The sequence below is a fragment of the Cydia fagiglandana genome, chromosome 2 (genome assembly GCF_963556715.1).
Source record: "Cydia fagiglandana chromosome 2, ilCydFagi1.1, whole genome shotgun sequence".
NCBI classification, from domain to species: Eukaryota; Metazoa; Arthropoda; class Insecta; order Lepidoptera; family Tortricidae; genus Cydia; species Cydia fagiglandana.
Window position 1 is genome coordinate 20,533,319 of NC_085933.1, and position 18,865 is coordinate 20,552,183.

Consider the following 18,865-nt stretch of genomic DNA (forward strand, 5'->3'; position numbering starts at 1 on the left):
TAGCGCGACTATACTAAAAGTCTGGAGGATGTTTTGTCTGTGGTTACAGGTGTCATCTCCACATAATTTATAACCTCGCATAATTTGTAAAATGCCAAATCTCGCAAAATTGAATTGAAATGACACCTGTCATGTCATCCTACCCGTCGAGTTTGAAAAATGTTATAGTGATAGCTATGATGAAAGTGAATTGTAGAACGTTTACTAGTTTACATGCATATGCATTCCATTCACCATTTATAAAACGATATCAACACGAAAAAAAAACTCGATGTAAAAAAAAAAATTGTGACGATTCTGTTCTAATAAAGTGTTATCAAAAGTTGAGGGATCGCGGCTTGAGGGCAGTTTTCTTGAGGTACTGGTGGGCTAGCTTGGTCAGCTCCAGTTGGTCATGCGTTTTGCCGCAAGCGTATGTCTTCCATCCGTCGTTCTGGAAAATAACACTCTATTAGTAGTATTAGTTGAGCGTTTCATTTATTTTTTGCCATTTTTATATATTGTGACCTTTTTTGCCTGTTATTTCGCGCGAGCCCTTTTCATCCTTATAGGGAGAAGAATAGTGTTCTAAAATTTCCATAATTTTTTCTAACTTTCCTTTTTGCCGCCATACAAATTGGATGGGTATATGGGGAAATGGTAACATTGTACTTTGTGTGGCCCATTTGACCGTAGTTCTGCAGAAAGCGACCAACTTTTTATTTTTGTCAAAGTGACTTACACCCTAACTCAGTAGCTTTGGTCGCTTTCTTCAATGATAAAAAAACCGGGCAAGTGCGAGTCGGACTCGCGCACGAAGGGTTCCGTACCATAATGCAAAAAAAAAACAAAAAAAAAGCAAAAAAGAAAACGGTCACCCATCCAAGTACTGACCCCTCCCGACGTTGCTTAACTTTGGTCAAAAATCACGTTTGTTGTATGGGAGCCCCATTTAAATCTTTATTTTATTCTGTTTTTAGTATTTGTTGTAATAGCGGCAACAGAAATACATCATCTGTGAAAATTTCAACTGTCTAGCTATCACGGTTCGTGAGATACAGCCTGGTGACAGACGGACGGACGGACGGACGGACGGACGGACGGACGGACAGCGAAGTCTTAGTAATAGGGTCCCGTTTTACCCTTTGGGTACAGAACCCTAAAAATTGAGTTGGTCGTTTTCTGCATAACTACGGTCATTTCAGACATGATGATGAGATTTGTATGGGACATTTTTTATCCCATTAGGATTGAAAGAGCTCGTGATTCTGAGTAGAAATAACACAAAAGTGGCATAAAAGGTCACAATATATAAAAATAGCAAAAAATCAAAGAAACGCTCAGTTATAGAAGCAATACGTTTCATAAATCATAACTATTAGTTTCCTCATTCTATGCAGAAAGACTTGAAAATAGAGTCCAGTTAATCCGGTTATAATTTTAGCTGAGAATTGTTGAGCATTAGGGTTTTCGTTCGTTGCGACATCTATTGTCGACTAACAGTACTGATACATTCCACTACTTGACGCTAGATGTCGACTACGAAATAATTTGTTTTGGTAATAAAACCTGATGTATGGAGTTCCCACTGTTTCTTTACTTATGTCGATACCAAAAATAATAGATAGTATAGAGGGGTCCTGTCATTGTAAATTTTGTAGTCACAGTAAATTTACTGCCATCTCGATATCGACACACGACTAAAACTCAAAATGAAAACGTATAAAATTATCAAAAAAATGTATATATAGGGATAAATGATTTTTTTATTTTTATATCATTTTGATCCATGTTCATTCACTGATATCTATGTGTTAAAATTGTTAAGTTTGAAACGGTGTCGTCACGCCATCTAGCCGAGGATAGGCTAAAGACGTGTGCGGCATCTATCCGAGAATGACTTTTTATTTCTTGATTTCCGAGGCACGTTTTTTCCTTAGACTATTATCTTATACGAAGTTTATATATGTCTTTGTCGATACTAACCAGTATGAACTCAACGGGCTCCTCTTTCACCTCGGGCTCCTTCTCGAACTTGATGGAGCGCACGGCGGACTTCTTCACCACCACCGGCTCTCCGGACATGCGGCGGACCTATAATACCAGCTCTATGCAATCTCTGCCTTCTTATCGAACAAATTGTGTTAAAAACTCTAATGCCCCACAATGATAATATTATTATAACTATCAGATAGGTTATACTCGCTCGAAAATTGAAGCTCTTACTTAACCTTTTCGACGCCGTCTCAAACACAAAAGCTGTCACTCGGACGCCATGTCACAGAAATGTTATAACTGAAATTGAACTTTATGCATATGCACGTAGGTCTGTTGTTGCTCTATAGTCTGTGACGGATTAATCGGTCTTTGGCGTTGGACCTACGGTGCGGATATATAGGTCATTGGCGTCCAAAAGGTAACTTGTGACGATTGTGGAGTTTGGTCTTAGACTTTAATTATGATAGATTATGTTAGTTTATACCATAACTATAGTTATAATATATATCATGCTGCCCCTCGAATATCTAATCCAATTCTTGCGGATAATTATTTCACAGATGATGTATTTCTGTTGCCGCTATAACAAATACTATTTTTTGCGGAACCCTTCGTCCACCAGTCCGACGCGCACTTGGCCGGTTTTTTCTTTATTTATGCAAATATAAAAATTGCCTCTAAACTTAATCTCGCAAGAAGTGAAAATGCATTTTTCCTCATATTTTCTTTAGTTTGCCTATTAGGTGCAATACTGATAGAAACTACTAAATCATAATAACACCCATTAAATTTTTGCCCTACATACATTGTGTAGCAAATTAAAAGTCAAATGTCCATCACTATAAATATGCGAAATACTCCTCAATGTAATAAATGGAGGAATTTAATATTTCCCTGTGATAATTGTGATTAAATTGTTACTACTGAATAGAGACATAAATTGAGTAATAATATCACATTGAAACGCAATTGATCAAACAATTGTCAGTTTCTTGTTTACTTTAGTTCTTCAATTTAGGGGAGATTTTTTTTCTGACGAGCACTTGCGTTTCTACCAACCTGATATTAACCCTGCTCAATTGCTCATGTACAGAGAATGGAAGTCATTCATACAGTGACCATGCACTTTTGCAGGTATATGTACAAGTACGGTGTTGCCTCGAAATAAAAGGTTCCCCAGTTCATAAACCAAATTACTCAAATAGCTTTTTTTTTAATCTAGAGCTCAGATCATTTTGTTTTATTTAAGAACCTTTTGTTTCCAGAGCATGAGAGGTTATTTTAAAAATAAATCAACAGATTAATGTTGCAAAATACATTTATTGAAATAAAAAATGACATTGGATCTCTTTGGACAGTGGAGTGGAAATACAATATACAATATTGACAGTGACATTAAACTACCAAAAAAAATACGCAAATTAATACAAAATGTTGCCATAATACAGAGGCGCTACGACTATAAAATAAATTAAAACATTTTAAAGAATATAAATAATAACAAAAAAAAAACAATTTAACAAGATAAATAAGTTTTTTATACTTAAATAAGAAAACAACACTGGTCTGTCAATATTGTGGTGAGGTGAGGTGTGGGCGAGGAGCGGGTATACGGGGTAATGTCATTTGTTTATTTCAAATAAAGTACTCGTTAAGTATAGCTGCCGATTTATATTTAAAATTGTTAAAGTTTTAACAAAGATGACAGAAATAAATAGTTTACACAATTCCACAACCAACGCGTCAGTGAGACGATTTTAGTCGAAATATTAGATAAATTAATAAAAAAACGTTAATCAATATTTGTACGCAAAATTACAAAGCAAAATGCTATTAACAAATCCTAAATAAATAAATACAGGACAGGATGGGGACGCCTAAAGGGATATGTTAGTATTTATACCGTTTTTAACTCGCGTGTTTTTGAACATTTAGATTTTTTTTATTAGATTTTATTGGCTAATGTTTTTAATTTTAAGTATTTTGAATACTGTGATAACAGCCCATTTATTTGAAGTCCCGAAATTCCACTTTATACAAAAACAAAGCATTTAAAACCTATCTTAATACTTGAAATTCTTAACCGAAATAACACTAAAATAATTTGGTGCATGGTAAACTTGAGGTATATTTTTCGTTAATATTACATTATTTTATAATTAATTTTTACAACTAAAGTTTTACCAATATATTAATTCACAACGATTCATCTGATGAAGTTTTCATCTTTGGTTCCTACGTTCTAATCTCGTTAAACGTTGTTTGGTGCTCTTACAACTAATAAAACCCTAAAACGTACTTAAACTCGCTTAAAATCGACATAATTTAAACTTTTGAATCACGTTAGCTACGCAGTCCATAAAAATAATTAATACGTACCTTAAATATAAATTCATTATCCATTTATTGGAGTTAATAAAAATCTTAACGCGAATCTACATGTCGGAGAACACATAATAATCACTAGAAAACATTTCATCAGTTTGACCTGAATCTTTGTTTTCCATTTGCCACCATTGGTTTTCTTTTTGCGTATAATCGGCGCTCCTACTCATTATTTTATTGGTTAAAATTTCGTCTATCCTCGACGTCGACGGTTTCTGATTGGTCACTTTATAAATATGGTCCGCCAGAGCATTAGCTAGTACCTCTTTGGGAGCAATCAGATTAGAATTATTTTCACATGACAAATCATTTCCCGAAGTGATAGTTTTTAGCCTATCCGCGTTTAACCTCGCGAAGGTTCTAGGGGATTCTATATTAGTTATGTTCCTAAAGACGGTAGGGTTGCTAGGTTCAGAAGTTACGTAGTAGTACATGTTAGGGTCTAGGTCGTCGGGTAAGGGATTAGTAGGGAGATAGGACCTGTGTTGTACCTTTGTTTTTTCGACCGTTTCAATATCAAGCTCCTCGTATTTGAGGGTTTCGGGGGTGTTTTCGGCGCTCATCAGGCTGTGCAGGCTGGTGGATTCTTCGGCGAGCGAGTTCTTGACGATGGAGGGCGGCGAGAACATCACTGAACTGTCACCGGCAAGAGTTTTGCTCTGAAACAAAATTACAAGGTTCAAATGAAGTTTATGTGAGGCGGAAATAGGGTGTTGCATAATAAGCAAATTATTTAAGCTTCGAAGAAGACTACGATGCCTATACATAGATGGATGTTACACAATGTTAATGCATTAGTGTTATCATACGACGCATGACAAATAATATTTGGTTTCAAAAGGTGGGGTTTAAGAAATATGCAATACTATGATAAATGGATAATATGAGTTTCGGTAGTAACATACGAATGTAACTAACACGCACGTTAGTTCAGAGATTAAGCAGTGATCGGAAACAGAAATGTCTATCGTGCATAAGTTTCAGAACAAAGTGAACCAACGTCGAAGATCGAAGAGTCAAATTTACATTAGGTCTATGCCTACCGTTTAACTGAGGGCGGTTGGTAAGAAGTTATTATGATCTGATACGGACCAGTCGAAGGCTCAGCCCACGTTATAAATTAATTTCATCTTAATGTGTCCATGCGATTTTTCAGTTCGCCGTAATTTATGTGCATTGTTACGTAAAAATTTAATATACCAGTACTATTTAGTGTCAAAGCCCGCTACTTTCTACGAGAAAATCACCGCGCAACTTGTTTACATGCCGGCTGAGATAAACGGTCGACCCAGCGACATCGTTATACGGTCGGTCGTCAGTAGAGGGCGGGACACTGACCGGCGTCTCGACGATGAAGGCGACGTCGGGCACCCGGGCGGCGGTGGGCGTGGAGGTGGCGGCGCCCCAGGCGTGCGCGTGCGCCAGCGCCTTGCGCGCGCGCTTGTGCCCCGCGCCCGCGCCCCCCGAGCCGCCGCCGCCCCCGCCCGGGCCCGCCGTCACGGTGAGCGCGCGCGGCTGGTTCTCCTTGCCCTGCTCGGACGCGCGCCGCTTCAGGCTGCCGATGCCGGAATCGTTCACCTGGATAACGGACGGGATGTTTACACATTAGTACGGCCCATACACTAGGAATCCTCTAGACGGAGTTTAGAGCAATTATTTCATGAAACCGATGCTGCCAAAAATACTGGGGTGCGGGGGACGAGGTGAGCGTGGTGGGACCACGCTCACCGTGAATGGTCCGTTCAAAGACACGAACGTCCACACAAAGACACTTTCGACTCGAAAATGGAGTAGAACTACCGTATATTGTGGCAGAGGGGGTAGAGCTCCTATGCTCAGTCTGGAGAATATCTTGTCTGTAGTGAGGCCTGAATGGACGCTCGAGTTGGGCGTACAGCGGGGCATAGCGTGTGGCGGCATGTTAAACAAATGCAAACGTATAGGAGCGGCTTTAGTGCACGCTGCTCATATCACTGGTGAGCCCGACGCCACGCTGCATGCCCCGCCGAACGCACCGTTCCGCTTCGAAGCCTTGTGCTCTGGTTTCCTAGGATAGCGGTGCCGTCATATAGCGGCCGTCTCCGTAGAAAATACTACGACATCCATATTTTGCCGTATTCGCTATCCTAGGAAAACCGAGCTTTACACTTATGCCTCAAGAGTCGAAAAAGTCGGTAAACATTTGAAAAGCCAATCAACAGTTCTACTTCTCTCCAAAACCCGCGAATGATGTTTTTAATGGTCTTAGAACACAAATTGTTAATTTTTTCGGGCGCTTAAAGGCCGCAATGGTACCTCCAAAGAGCAGCATGCGGCTCACGAGCAGTAGTTTGGCTTTAGATTAAGAAAAAAAATAGTACATTATTGTCGAGGCTCGGAAGTAGCTACTTGCAGGCTGAGGATTCGTTTTAAACGGACGACCTTGGGAGTCCGTTTAATTGAATCCGAAGCCAGCAAGTAGCCTTCCAGCCGAGTCATATATAGTGCTTTTCCCGAAAATGGTGCAATAAATATAAATATCATAGAAATATTTTACAAAAGCAACGTTCTTTACGTATACATTTTCACAGAAACAAGCCCTTGCCGCCTTTTTATTTTTTTAATAAAAAAATAGAAGTGTATTTTTCTGCCGAAAATACGCCAACCTATTTGAGACAGCTAAATACATAGTCGCAGTACTAATCATCTGTTTGGCTGTTTAATGGGCCTGTGCCTTCATTTGATATGGCATTTCAAATTTTAAAAAGTTTGGAACTCTACAAATAATGGAATTTGTATGCAACATTGCAGTCCCAAAATCGAGACTGCAATGTTTTTAACTTTTAAATTTTTGACTGACCATAAACTACGCGCTTCGCGACCTATTTTTTAGACGGCAAAGTCGAGTTTGCCGTCCATTTTTGAGAAAAAGCAATTTAATCATTTATACCTGAACAGCGGTCCCGTCTTGATCAGCCGTGGACGACAGCATAGAGTCATTGAGCTGCACCGTGCTGTCGGACTCCTCCCGTTCGATAATCTCAGTGATGTCCTTCACGAGAACACCCGGACTTGACGGCTCGTAGTTTATACCAGATTTCTTGCCAATCTCCGCCATCGCAATTTTGAAGGGAGTTGGAGTTCTGAAAATTAATAAAGAAGTATTTTTAGATACTAGCGAGCTTTGCACGGGTTAAGAAATTATACACCTAAACCTTCCTCAACAATCACTCTATTGATATGTGAAAATTGCATGAAAATTTAAAATCCATTCAGTAGTTTTTGAATTTATCGTCAATATACAAACACACAAAACAGACAGACGCGACAAAGGACTTTGTTTTATAAGGTGTAGTGATTAGTTTAAAATATAATAGTATTCATGTATCAATAGGATCCTTTATATTAAACCATTCGTCAACGAGTAGGTAACACAATTTTTGATCAATTACTGATACTGATAACATGTTAAATTAAATTCGATAGAACGCTGTTGCATGGTGCTATCCTAAATAATATTTATTATAGCAATTTTTATTTGATTTGTTCAGTTTCATCTATCCCAGTGCCTGTAATTAAATATTGTGAGTTAATTTGACCCACTCCCCGGTGTCCGACTGAGCAAATTTTGCATACATACACAGTTTCACAAAGTAATTTTATGGTATAGCTGGCAACTCAACAAGGTCAGGCTCTTTAAGACCCTTTTTAATTAAAATAACTGTCTAAAGAATTATTCTAAAATGCGAGATTACTAAAGCTACATCCATGATAGCACTTACTTGGGTGTGTTACTCCTGTGCTTGCTGTGGCTGTTGATGGGCGTGAGGTTGGGGCTGCAGCCCAGCGCGGGCGTGGGCGTGTGTAGCAAGGGACTCGCCAGTGGACCCCAATCCTGAAACATAATACTGCTCATTACAAACAATTCTTTCTAGAAAGGTCAAATAAATAAATACTATAGGACATTCCTACACAGATTGAATAAGTCCCACAGTAAGCTCAAGAAGGCTTGTGTTGTGGGTACTTCAGACAACGATATATATAAATTATATAAAATATAAATATTTATATACATAGAAAACAACCAGGAACAAATATTTGTGTCATCACACAAATAAATGCCCTTACTAGGATTCGAACCCAGGACCATCGGCTCCACAGGTCACTACCCACAAGGCCAGACCGCGCGGTCATCAAAGAACAAGAAGAAAGACTAGAGAAAGGGAAGGAAATGCTGAAATTTTTTTTATACCACGTCGTAATAACAATAATATCGTCGTAATAATAATCGCTGTAATAACAAACGCCTGGTAGGAGTTTTGGTACTAATACAATATAGTATTTCTTAAACAGATTGTATTGATACTTTTGAGCGACTCATTTGCAAAGCGCTGCTAAGGCAACTCATCACTAAAAATAATAAGACCGAGAGCATGGCTGCAAAGTTACAAATCGAATCTTTACAGCAACGGGGGGCCTAGCAATGATAACACCAAACGCTATCTGTATTTTATCATACCTACTGAATTACTACTTTTGGTTGTTCATCGAAATCGAAATTAAAGTGTATCAAAACTTTTTCCAATAAAAGAAATCGTATCTAACCTTAGTATGCAGCTGCTGCGAGAGCGAGGAGGGCGTGGCTTCAAACGGAGGGAAAGAGAGCGCGGCGGGCGAGTTGAGGAACTGAGACGGACTGAACGGCAGCGCCTTGATTGGCGTCGCTCCGGTCGTCTCCATCGCTTTGTTTATGGTCTCTGACCAGGCCTGGAAGGTAAAAAGTTTATAGATAAGAGCTGCAAGAAATAAATATGTCGCAATAGCGTAATAGAGCACACATTTAGGGACTAATTTAATTTATCTTTTCTATACGCAATAGTTAAGTACACTTTAGTTATACAAATGTCCAATATTTAAGTTAAGCACGAACCTACGTTAGGGAAAGTCTTGAGCGATATCAGATACAATTTAATCCTTTCCTTGTATCCTAAACCTACGGAAAAAGATCAGATTTTTGTTTTATTTTTCCGCGTGTGACGCGCAAATAAACACAAAGATAATTATAGTTAACGTAGTTCTAAATCATCAGTTGGGACGAGTATGACGCATTATCAGCTTCACCAACAATGTAAGTCTGTAAAATTGAGCTAAGTACAATAAGCTGCAGAAGCTGCGGTTAGGCGTGATCGTGTTGGTCTTCTTGGTCCCCTGGCGGAGGATGGGCGACGGGCTGCTGGTGACCAAGGACTTCTTGGGGCTCATGTACACGGACGACGGCACCACGATCTCCCGCGTGGAACCCGCGTTTACAAGTGACCCACATTTAAAATGAATGACACGATACAATACATGAACTCACGTTATGGTTAGGCGTGATCGTGTTGGTCTTCTTGTTCCTCCGGCGGAGGATGGGCGGCGGGCTGCTGGTGACCGAGGACTTCTTGGGGCTCATATACACGGACGACGGCACCACGATCTCCCGCGTCGAGTCGGGTTGAACGGCGTATGTTACTGGAATTTATACAATTATTAATATATGATATATACAGACAATCTTGAGTCTTTTCTTGCTTGCTTAACACATTCATTACCAGCGCGCTACGCTTGTAGCCCATATCACGTTTTATTCGCTTTGTAGCGGCCAACGGCGCGCACAGATCTCAGTCAAAATTACAAAAATCGAGATTTCATGCTGACGAGATTGAATCTCGAAAATTCGCTCGAGATCTGTCTGATCTGATCTGTTTGCTATTTCGGGGTTGGTCCCATAGCCATAGTCAAAGTTGCTCAGTATAATCCCAAAACCTTCCCTGGCAACGGGAATGCAGTTATTTTTTTAGCCACTGTGTATCTATATTATTTAATGATTCTAACATTTCTAATAAACCGTATTTTTAACGTCTAATATACCGTGTAACAACTCACCGACGTTATCCTTGTTAGAAGTACCAGATGCGTTAGAAAGGTAGTTTTTGAGAGGTGAATCCGTGGGCAACGTTTCCAGGTTGATGAATCTGAAAGTAAATTGCTTTGTTAGCGATTTTTTTTCGAAAACTATTACATTGTTATTAGTACAAAATATTATTTTTTGTTCTAATAGTACCTTTTGGTACTTCGTATTTGATTGTCTATCAAGCAAACTTAATATTATCGTATAAAAATTTCACTTCAAATCTTAAACTCAGTCCATTCCATAACTAACTGTAACGCTGTAAGTACTTTTCTTACATCTCATTCCATAACTTTCGGATCAACAAGAATATACACTATATGCAAATTATACAGACAGTACATTACAAGTTATAAAAATAAACTTAGATTAAAATCGCCCATGATGAGACGGTCAAGGGCAGCATCCGCTCGGTGTACCCCTTACATCTCATTAAAATGTCAAAAGGGTCTCTACGTGTTGTTGTGTGAATTGTTCCATGATGGTTAAACACTTGAACGGCGATTCGCAGATCTCCACGTCAGCCGCGACGAGGTTCCCGCGGTCGGGCGACTTGACCCGCACCATCGTCTGTTGCTGGATGTTGCTGAGCTGACCCTTCAACAGCTGTCGGAACCGCATCACTTGCTTGGACGCCGGCTGGCTTGAGCCACTTTTCCCGTGCCACGTTAAGATGGTGATGGTGACAGTTTAACGAGTACTGCGCTGGCGAACTCTTTAACAGCGACTAGACATAAAGATAGCGAGAAACTTACTTGAACGGCGATTCGCAGATCTCCACGTCGGCCGCGACCAGGTTCCCGCGGTCGGGCGACTTGACCCGCACCATCGTCTGTTGCTGGATGTTGCTGAGCTGATCTTTCAACAGCTGTCGGAACCGCATCACTTGCTTGGACGCCGGCTGGCTTGAGCCGCTTTGGCTCGAGTCGTTGAATGAGTCCCAGTCCTTCAAACATGCATTATTATTACAACTACATTAAGTCCGCAACTCTCAGGAATCTAAATTCTCTCTTGATTGTTCAAAAATGAATAAGTTGCGTTTTGTCCACATGTAAGGCAAAGTAATCGAATGTTAATTTTGAGTTGTTTCCTTATGTTGGCAGGTAGAATTGACTTTTAAGTGATGAATTTGAATGATAAATATTTAATAACGTTCATTTGAATTTGATTTTGTTTGATATTGAGTAAGTATAATATACCATTGCCTAATGTGTTCATTATAAAATCAATCCACATTAATGATAACTACATATTCCTAATTAAACGTTAAAAATATGTGACCAAGGTAATACACTTTTATTTCACCCAATAGCTTATTAATTAAATAATGATGATGAAGTAAGTTTGAATCCGAAAGTTATTTATGGATAGAAAAGAAAAACAATGAAGCAAACACATAAATTAAAAAAAACAACAAGCATCATGACACAAACAAATGAAAGTCGAATGAATAGGTATGTTATAACGTGATTTTTTGTTGTAAAAAAACTATCCATGATTTAAAGGAGACAGCTAAAGTGTTTATCTAGAAGCAATTATTCTGTCTTCCTAACATCTTAGACCATTACAAGAATGCAAAGAATGTAGAAAAAGTTAGTTACATATTGTTTAATTCAGGAATGCAACATTCTTTGATAATATTACTATTAGTAACATAGATTTGTAATACAACTGTTACATTTCAAGCTATAACCATGTGTTTTTAAATAAATATCAAATGCTACAAATACATTTATGCAAAATCTTTCATAAAAAGTCCTGTGTTAGAAAAAGTTAGTGACAACATAAAGAATGATAAATATGAGAATATTGATAATATATAGGCATTTTGGCATTATCCAGACATGGCAGAATAAAGCAAAGTTATGGATCAGAGCACTAATAATGAGAACACAACACCAAAAGTTGAAATGAAGATTAAGATAATGAAAGCAAAGAAAAAGAAATAAAAGGTAAATTTTGATTGTGTATTTTTTTTACTATTTTGCTGGAGGAAATAAAATACACAAACAATATTAACCTTCTAAGCTCTGTTTATACCCCTGATACTAAAGCGACTACTTTTGTACCAATTTTGTATAAAATGACAAATTGGGGCAACTGAACTGCCACTTGTATATCTGGGATATAAAAACAGAGTTTATTGATATGACATTTTGGAAGAAACTTAATAACATATACGAATAGACAACACAAAAATATTGGTTCTAGTTCAATTTTGACATGTTTATTTGAGTAATTATTTTCTTAAAATGTATTTAATTCAATTCTTCATTATTCACAACTTTTATATATAATATAGTTGTTTCTTTTGTGCAGGCTCCCGTGTTGAGCGCGTGGCAAAGCACCAATGTCGTTTAAAAAGCGACTGTATAGTGGTGGTTTTAAGGTTCAAATGTATGTCATAATATGAGCGCTCGCCTTCATTGAGCTGGTCGATCGTCCAACATTACCAAAACATATTACATTATACATCAGGGTCTTAGGCGTAAAAATCATTTGAGAAAATTCATAAGTGATCAGATCAGGACGCACCTTAGCGCCACTTGTACCAACTCACTAAACCGGGATTAAGCGGTTAAACCGTTAACCTAGTGTCAAATTGTACTGGTAACAATGGTAACTCCAAGTTTAACCAGTTAACCCCGGGTAAGAGAATGGTTCAAGTGGCCCTTAAGAATTAACTTCACCAAAATGTCATAACCAAGAAACGGAAAACATAAAAAGCGACTAACATCGTTATATGCGACCTGCACCGCCTGCAGTGTATCACTTTGGTCAGTGTATGGGTTAGGATCGCGCTTTACCCGCCCCCGCCGGCGCAGACTCTCGAAGCTGTCCAGCAGCTCCGGCTCGAACTTCCGCCGCATCGTCGAGTTCCAGTGGTTCTTTATTGCATTGTCCGTTCTGGAAGTTAACATTGTTGTGATTATATGTGTGTATTATATGTATTGACGTCTTACACCCTTATTCATAAAACTTTACAGGCCTGGTTTAGTTATAGTACATTACATACCTAGAGGTGAATTCATAAATGCTCCAGATCGGAGGCCCGAACCGAAAGTGAGAGCCATAAATATGCGATCTGGGGCTTTACGAATTAACGCCCGTGGTTTGTCTTAAGTTTTACGTGTTACGTAAAGTTATATTTTATCTCTTTCTTACAAATACATAATTCATAATGACAGATAAAGACAAACAATCCATAGTTAATTCAAGCGAGTAACGCGTTTATGAACAACGCCATTATAATATATGCTTAGTGTGTTCAGTCATAAAAATACCATAGTAGTTGCAAAACCAGGGTAGAGAAGCTTTGCACGACTAAACTATAGTGATATAGATTTTTCGAATGGTTATATAATTATGTAGGCTTGTAGATATTGTCCTAGGTATTTTAATTTATTTATTTTAGGTTGTTCTGCCCGCCGCCATAAAAATCCATATTATCCTCGACTTATATGACCCCCTTTCCAGAAGCTGGGACCGACAAATTGCCTTGGACAAGATTGTTAATCTTATGTTCTCGTTGGACGATCTATTGCATGAGGACTGGATGTCAGACAATGTTGTGTTCTCACCTGCCCGGCAGTAGTTTGGCAATCTTAGCCCATTGGTTCCCTAGCTGCTTGTGCGCCTGGTATATGACGCGGTCTTCGTGCTCCGTCCACGCGGTCTTCTTTATAGAAGGGTTCAAGTGGTTGTGCCATCGCTCTCTGAAATAACACCACTATTCGGTTATTAAATGTAATCAGGAAGGGGGTTTGGAGTGGATTATCGTTAAGTCTAGTGAACTAAGGGCCAGTTGCACTAACCACACTTAACAGACTGATCAACGTGACCCAACAGAATACTATGAACATTCCCATACAATAAAATATAGCGAACACTTGAACAGTGACAGACTGTTTGTAGGCCGTATTTATAATGGTAAAAGAATTTGACGCCAGATTATGCTGCACAGTGTTTTAAATATGCGAAGGTTAAATTCGTTCTTAATTTATTGAAATAAACAGTGTTACTCGTAATGTCGATGTAAGGTATTCCAATTTATTGTAATTATTATGCTCTTCTATCATTTTGTAGGTATTATTCTACGCAAAATTTATTATATTTACCTGCATTGTTTTCCTATTCTGCCCTTGAGGTGTCGCGCGATAACTGTCCACTTCTTAGGACCATATTTTTGGACTAATTCTACGACCTTTTCATCTTCCTGTAAAAACAAAAAATAAGAACGTTAAGCTTTTAGTATAATTACTTTTGACGCTAAAAGCGGACGATACGCACATAAAAATGTGATTCGACATTTTAAGGACAAATTTACCAAAACTCAGCAAACGGAACGGAAGATCTAACGCTAATATTCAAAAGGGTGCCCTTCGCTTAATCTTAATCATAATCTTTGCTCTGTCACTTAAGATAGCAGATAATATCGTCGACTACCTACTTAAACCCCATCAATTAAAACTAAGACATACGTTGCCTTCTCATCCTTTAAGGATCCTCAATCCAATACAATGGGTGGCAAAAAAAGAATGACCAATCTGATTGGAAGCGTGCGAAAATTCGTTACTACACAAGGTGAGCTGGTTGCGTGGGTGGCGTAAAAAATACGAATTTGTATACGTTTAGAGTCGTCTACTTTCGAGAGTTCAGTTCCGGATTTTATGAATGCTATGAAATGTAGTTCCTAAAAAATACTTCATGGAATTAATGATTGATAAGTTACAAATGTGTAATCAGAAATACCTACGATCATTCCATAACTGGAAAACATCAATAGATAAAAATTGCCTAATATTTTTTAAACGCCATAAACCACCAAACTAGTTGATACGGGAAAAAAAAACGATAAACTTGTGCTGGAAACTACAGACTGCAAATATGTAATTACCTAATTAGATTAAGTTAAATCAGACAAGCTTAGTTATGAATATTACATTGTCATATACATTGGCGTAGTATATGAATACGGAACAAAAATACCAAGTGCGTAATTCAAAGCCCTTACATTAAAATGAAAAGAATGTTATGTAACAGTATACCAGATTTTTGACGAGATTGGACAAATTGTTTGACCATTTTAATTCAAGTTTTTTTTTTAATAAGTTTTACCTACTTCTCTTTTTGCGCTAAATTCTCTTATGGAAAATACCATCGCGTGATAGCAATAAACTTAAAATAGGAGGTACCAACAAAAACAAGTATAGTAGGCAGCACAAGTAGCTCCGCGGGAGAGGTGTTCAAAATGATCTCAACAGGCTTTGCTCTCATAACAATAAAGTCGAGCTGAAATCGTAAAATCTCGCTGACGTAGCTTTAACTGACAGTTGATTTTAATTGAATTGAATCGTTTTTTGAACAGGCCTTTAATTAGGGCAATTATTCAAGTATCGATAAATGGGACAAAAAAAACCGGGCAAGTGCGAGTCGGACTCGCGCACGTAGGGTTCCGTACCATAAAGCAAAAAAAAACGAAAAAAATGCAAAAAGAAAACGGTCACCCATCCAAGTACTGACCACGCCCGACGTTGCTTAACTTTGGTCAAAAATCACGTTTGCTGTATGGGAGCCCCACTTAAATCTTTATTTTATTCTGTTTTTAGTATTTGTTGTTATAGCGGCAACAGAAATACATCATCTGTGAAAATTTCAACTGTCTAGCTATCACGGTTCGTGAGATACAGCCTGGTGACAGACAGAGACGGACGGACGGACGGACGGACGGACGGACGGACGGACGGACAGCGAAGTCTTAGTAATAGGGTCCCGTTTTACCCTTTGGGTACGGAACCCTAAAAACGGCAATTATTTTAATTTTTATTTAGCCACGCGTGTTGAATGAAATACCTAAGTAATAATGAACGGAGTAAGTACGCATAACAAATTGAGGCGATGATTACACATGAAGTGGTTAAAGAACAGGAAATCGTTTCCAGATTTTTTTTATATTTCCAGATTAAATAATCTCCAGTATCTCCAGGCATACTTTTGCCGTTTAAATCAAAGCCAAGAGCGATAATAACTAATTCGGTATTTAAATAATCGTTGAATTTAATTATCAATTTGTCGCGCTTACACATTTGGCTAAAGCGAGCGGGTGTTACGACCAATATTTTTCAAGCCAATCCCTTTATGTAAAATACTTTTTTCCAAAATGCCTGGCCCACAACTACATCTGTAACCACAATCATAAGGAATAATAATAATAAAGTGTATTCCTAATTTAGATCAACAAAGTGAATCATTTCATTTCCGATGACATCAAACGTCTCTCACGCCGTCATGCCACTTAAAAATGAAGTCCTTAAAAAAAAGAACAACCTTTAAAATTTTAACCAAACAAACACGTGTGGTCACAGACAAACAGACAAAAAGCGTTTGACCGAGTCGAGGTCAGAGTCATGGTCTAAATACGCGAGTTAATAATTCATTGAGACGGACTGGTTTGGGCCTAGCTAGCCGATAAGCTGCGCCTGTGGTGACGTCATTCAACAATTATAAATACTTATAGGCAGAATATCAGCTGTGTCATATAGCCGTGTATAAACTTTGAGCGTATTTTACACAGAAATAATTCTTGGGGCCACCGCGCCACCACTTTTGGGACGAGAATAAGTATTTATAGTGTCCTGGACCCGTTTAAGGTTTAAAATACGTAATAAAATGTCCAAAAAAGTATGAATTTCGATTTCATCCATGATTTTTCAAACACTATATTATCAAACGTTTTAACTTTATCAAAGACTCGAGATTTCGTATTTTTTATACTTATTTTGTTTATATCCTACGTAACATACCCTATCCTTATTCTCTTTTGATAGCATTGTTATAATAACATAATTATTATTTTATTATGTTACATTTTGAGAATTACAAAGTAAATAAGTTTACATAGCTACAGGTGTAGGATGTTTAAACCCCTTTAGACTTATTTTATATCCACGACATATTCACGTGGTAGTGACCTTCTGTAAATATTAATGGAATTTCTGACAGGTTTGCCTGCCTTGCACGTACTATCACGTTCGTCTAATAAATCTAAATCTCACCTTATGACGTAAAAGTTAGTAGTTCCATAAGAATAATTTGCATTCATAAGGTGTTAGGTAGGGATCACAATGGTTAGGTATTATTATAATCCGTGAGTTTCGACCATAATTTATATTCAGCCGTTCCTCGAATTAATGGTTCTTTAGGTCAAGAATGTATATTACATCACTCGCGTTTAGTAGTCAAATAGTGTTGTTATTTATGATTTCAGAGACTTTGGCCAAACTTTTTGATCCGATTCATGATAAGAAAGATAATTTAGTTAAGCGAGCATTAAATCTCGATCTATTTGCGTACTCTAACGTTTAAAATGCTACTTGCTAGTTTTTTGGTGTTCAAATTTAAACTATACAAAAAGACTAATACCAGAAAATCAACATGCAAAACAAAATACATATAATTCTCTTATCGAAGGAATGAGGAAGGCTGGACCCATTTGCATGCGAAATAGTCGAAGTGAATTCTACAAAACAATCAATGGTATTAACTTTATACCCCGCAAGGGAAACTAGTAAAATTCTATGAACCAAATAAAGGTAAAGAGAGCCTTATGGATCATTATGTAAGGTTTAAAATGGAATGAAGACAACTCATAACAATGGCTTAAACTGATGGTGTTCACTGCTTAATTATGCAGATATTCCCTGCATGTAGGTAACTTGTGAGTCACTCGTAATACGTCCTGCTGCGTATCGGATAACTTTCGCAATTACTGCACACAGTTTCAATTTAACTTGAAAATGAATCTCTAGCCCGTGGTGACATGGTCGCTTTTTAAATGGCAAAAGTGAGAGATATGCGTGTCACAAATGTTACTCGGCTTTTAGACAGATTGGCGATCGATGCCTGGACGTCCATTCATAAAATGTGAATGTGTTTTACTATGCATAACTCGTTACGAGAATACACGTAAGTATATTATGAAATAGCAATATGCTAGTGATGGCAGCTATTTGTGGCAATAACAAGTAGGAGTATCACATTATATCTTAATCAGTAAGTCTGCAGTACTTCGTTACATCACTTACAATTTTTCCAAAATACCTGGGCGACTGAGCAGGAGTTAGATTATACTTATGCCTCAATAGATATCCTATTAAGATACGTTTTCCATGAAGCCAGTGCCAGGGAAAGCTAAAAACGACCATTTTAAAAACTTATAAGCGAAGCAGAGTCCATGTTCAGCAGTAAGGAAGCAACATAGGCCTTTTCCTGACTTGGCGGCATGGAATCAGTTCCTGACTAGCGTAGAAGCGAGAGTTCTTCCGTGCCGACTAGTCAGGCAAATCTTTGAAAACGTGAGATCTCACCTCCTTAGTCCACGGTCCCTTGACTAGCTCGGGGTTGACGACCTTCGTCCAGCGCTGCTGGCACTGAACGTCGGACCTGTCTGAGAACTGCGACGCGATCAGCTCCCAATTCTCGTTATACATCTTCACGTACATCTTGAGCCTTTTGTCCTGGAAATAGGGTTTATGTTTGAGTGACACCATCCTGTTAATATTTGTGTAACGAAAT

General features: G+C 38.1%; 1 protein-coding gene across 5 annotated transcripts in view; it reads right to left on the reverse strand.

Moving 5' to 3' along the window:
- Positions 1-305: 305 nt before the first annotated feature.
- The window catches only part of LOC134678308 (myb-related protein B-like), a 47,605-nt gene continuing 29,045 nt past the window's right edge, over positions 306-18,865 (reverse strand). For 3 of the 5 annotated variants that reach the window (XM_063536815.1, XM_063536823.1, XM_063536844.1), the window contains 12 exons: positions 18,658-18,807; positions 14,410-14,507; positions 13,873-14,007; positions 13,027-13,198; positions 11,047-11,237; positions 10,267-10,355; positions 9,701-9,852; positions 8,947-9,108; positions 8,124-8,236; positions 7,292-7,484; positions 5,701-5,940; positions 3,278-5,021 (listed from right to left, as the gene is read on the reverse strand). In XM_063536815.1, coding sequence (XP_063392885.1) covers positions 4,413-5,021; positions 5,701-5,940; positions 7,292-7,484; positions 8,124-8,236; positions 8,947-9,108; positions 9,701-9,852; positions 10,267-10,355; positions 11,047-11,237; positions 13,027-13,198; positions 13,873-14,007; positions 14,410-14,507; positions 18,658-18,807 — 2,304 coding nt within the window. In that variant the 3' untranslated portion in view covers positions 3,278-4,412. Of the gene's footprint in view, positions 434-1,965; positions 2,074-3,277; positions 5,022-5,700; positions 5,941-7,291; positions 7,485-8,123; positions 8,237-8,946; positions 9,109-9,700; positions 9,853-10,266; positions 10,356-11,046; positions 11,238-13,026; positions 13,199-13,872; positions 14,008-14,409; positions 14,508-18,657; positions 18,808-18,865 lie in introns of those variants that run through there. The other 2 variants (XM_063536853.1, XM_063536834.1) reach the window with 2 other exon arrangements.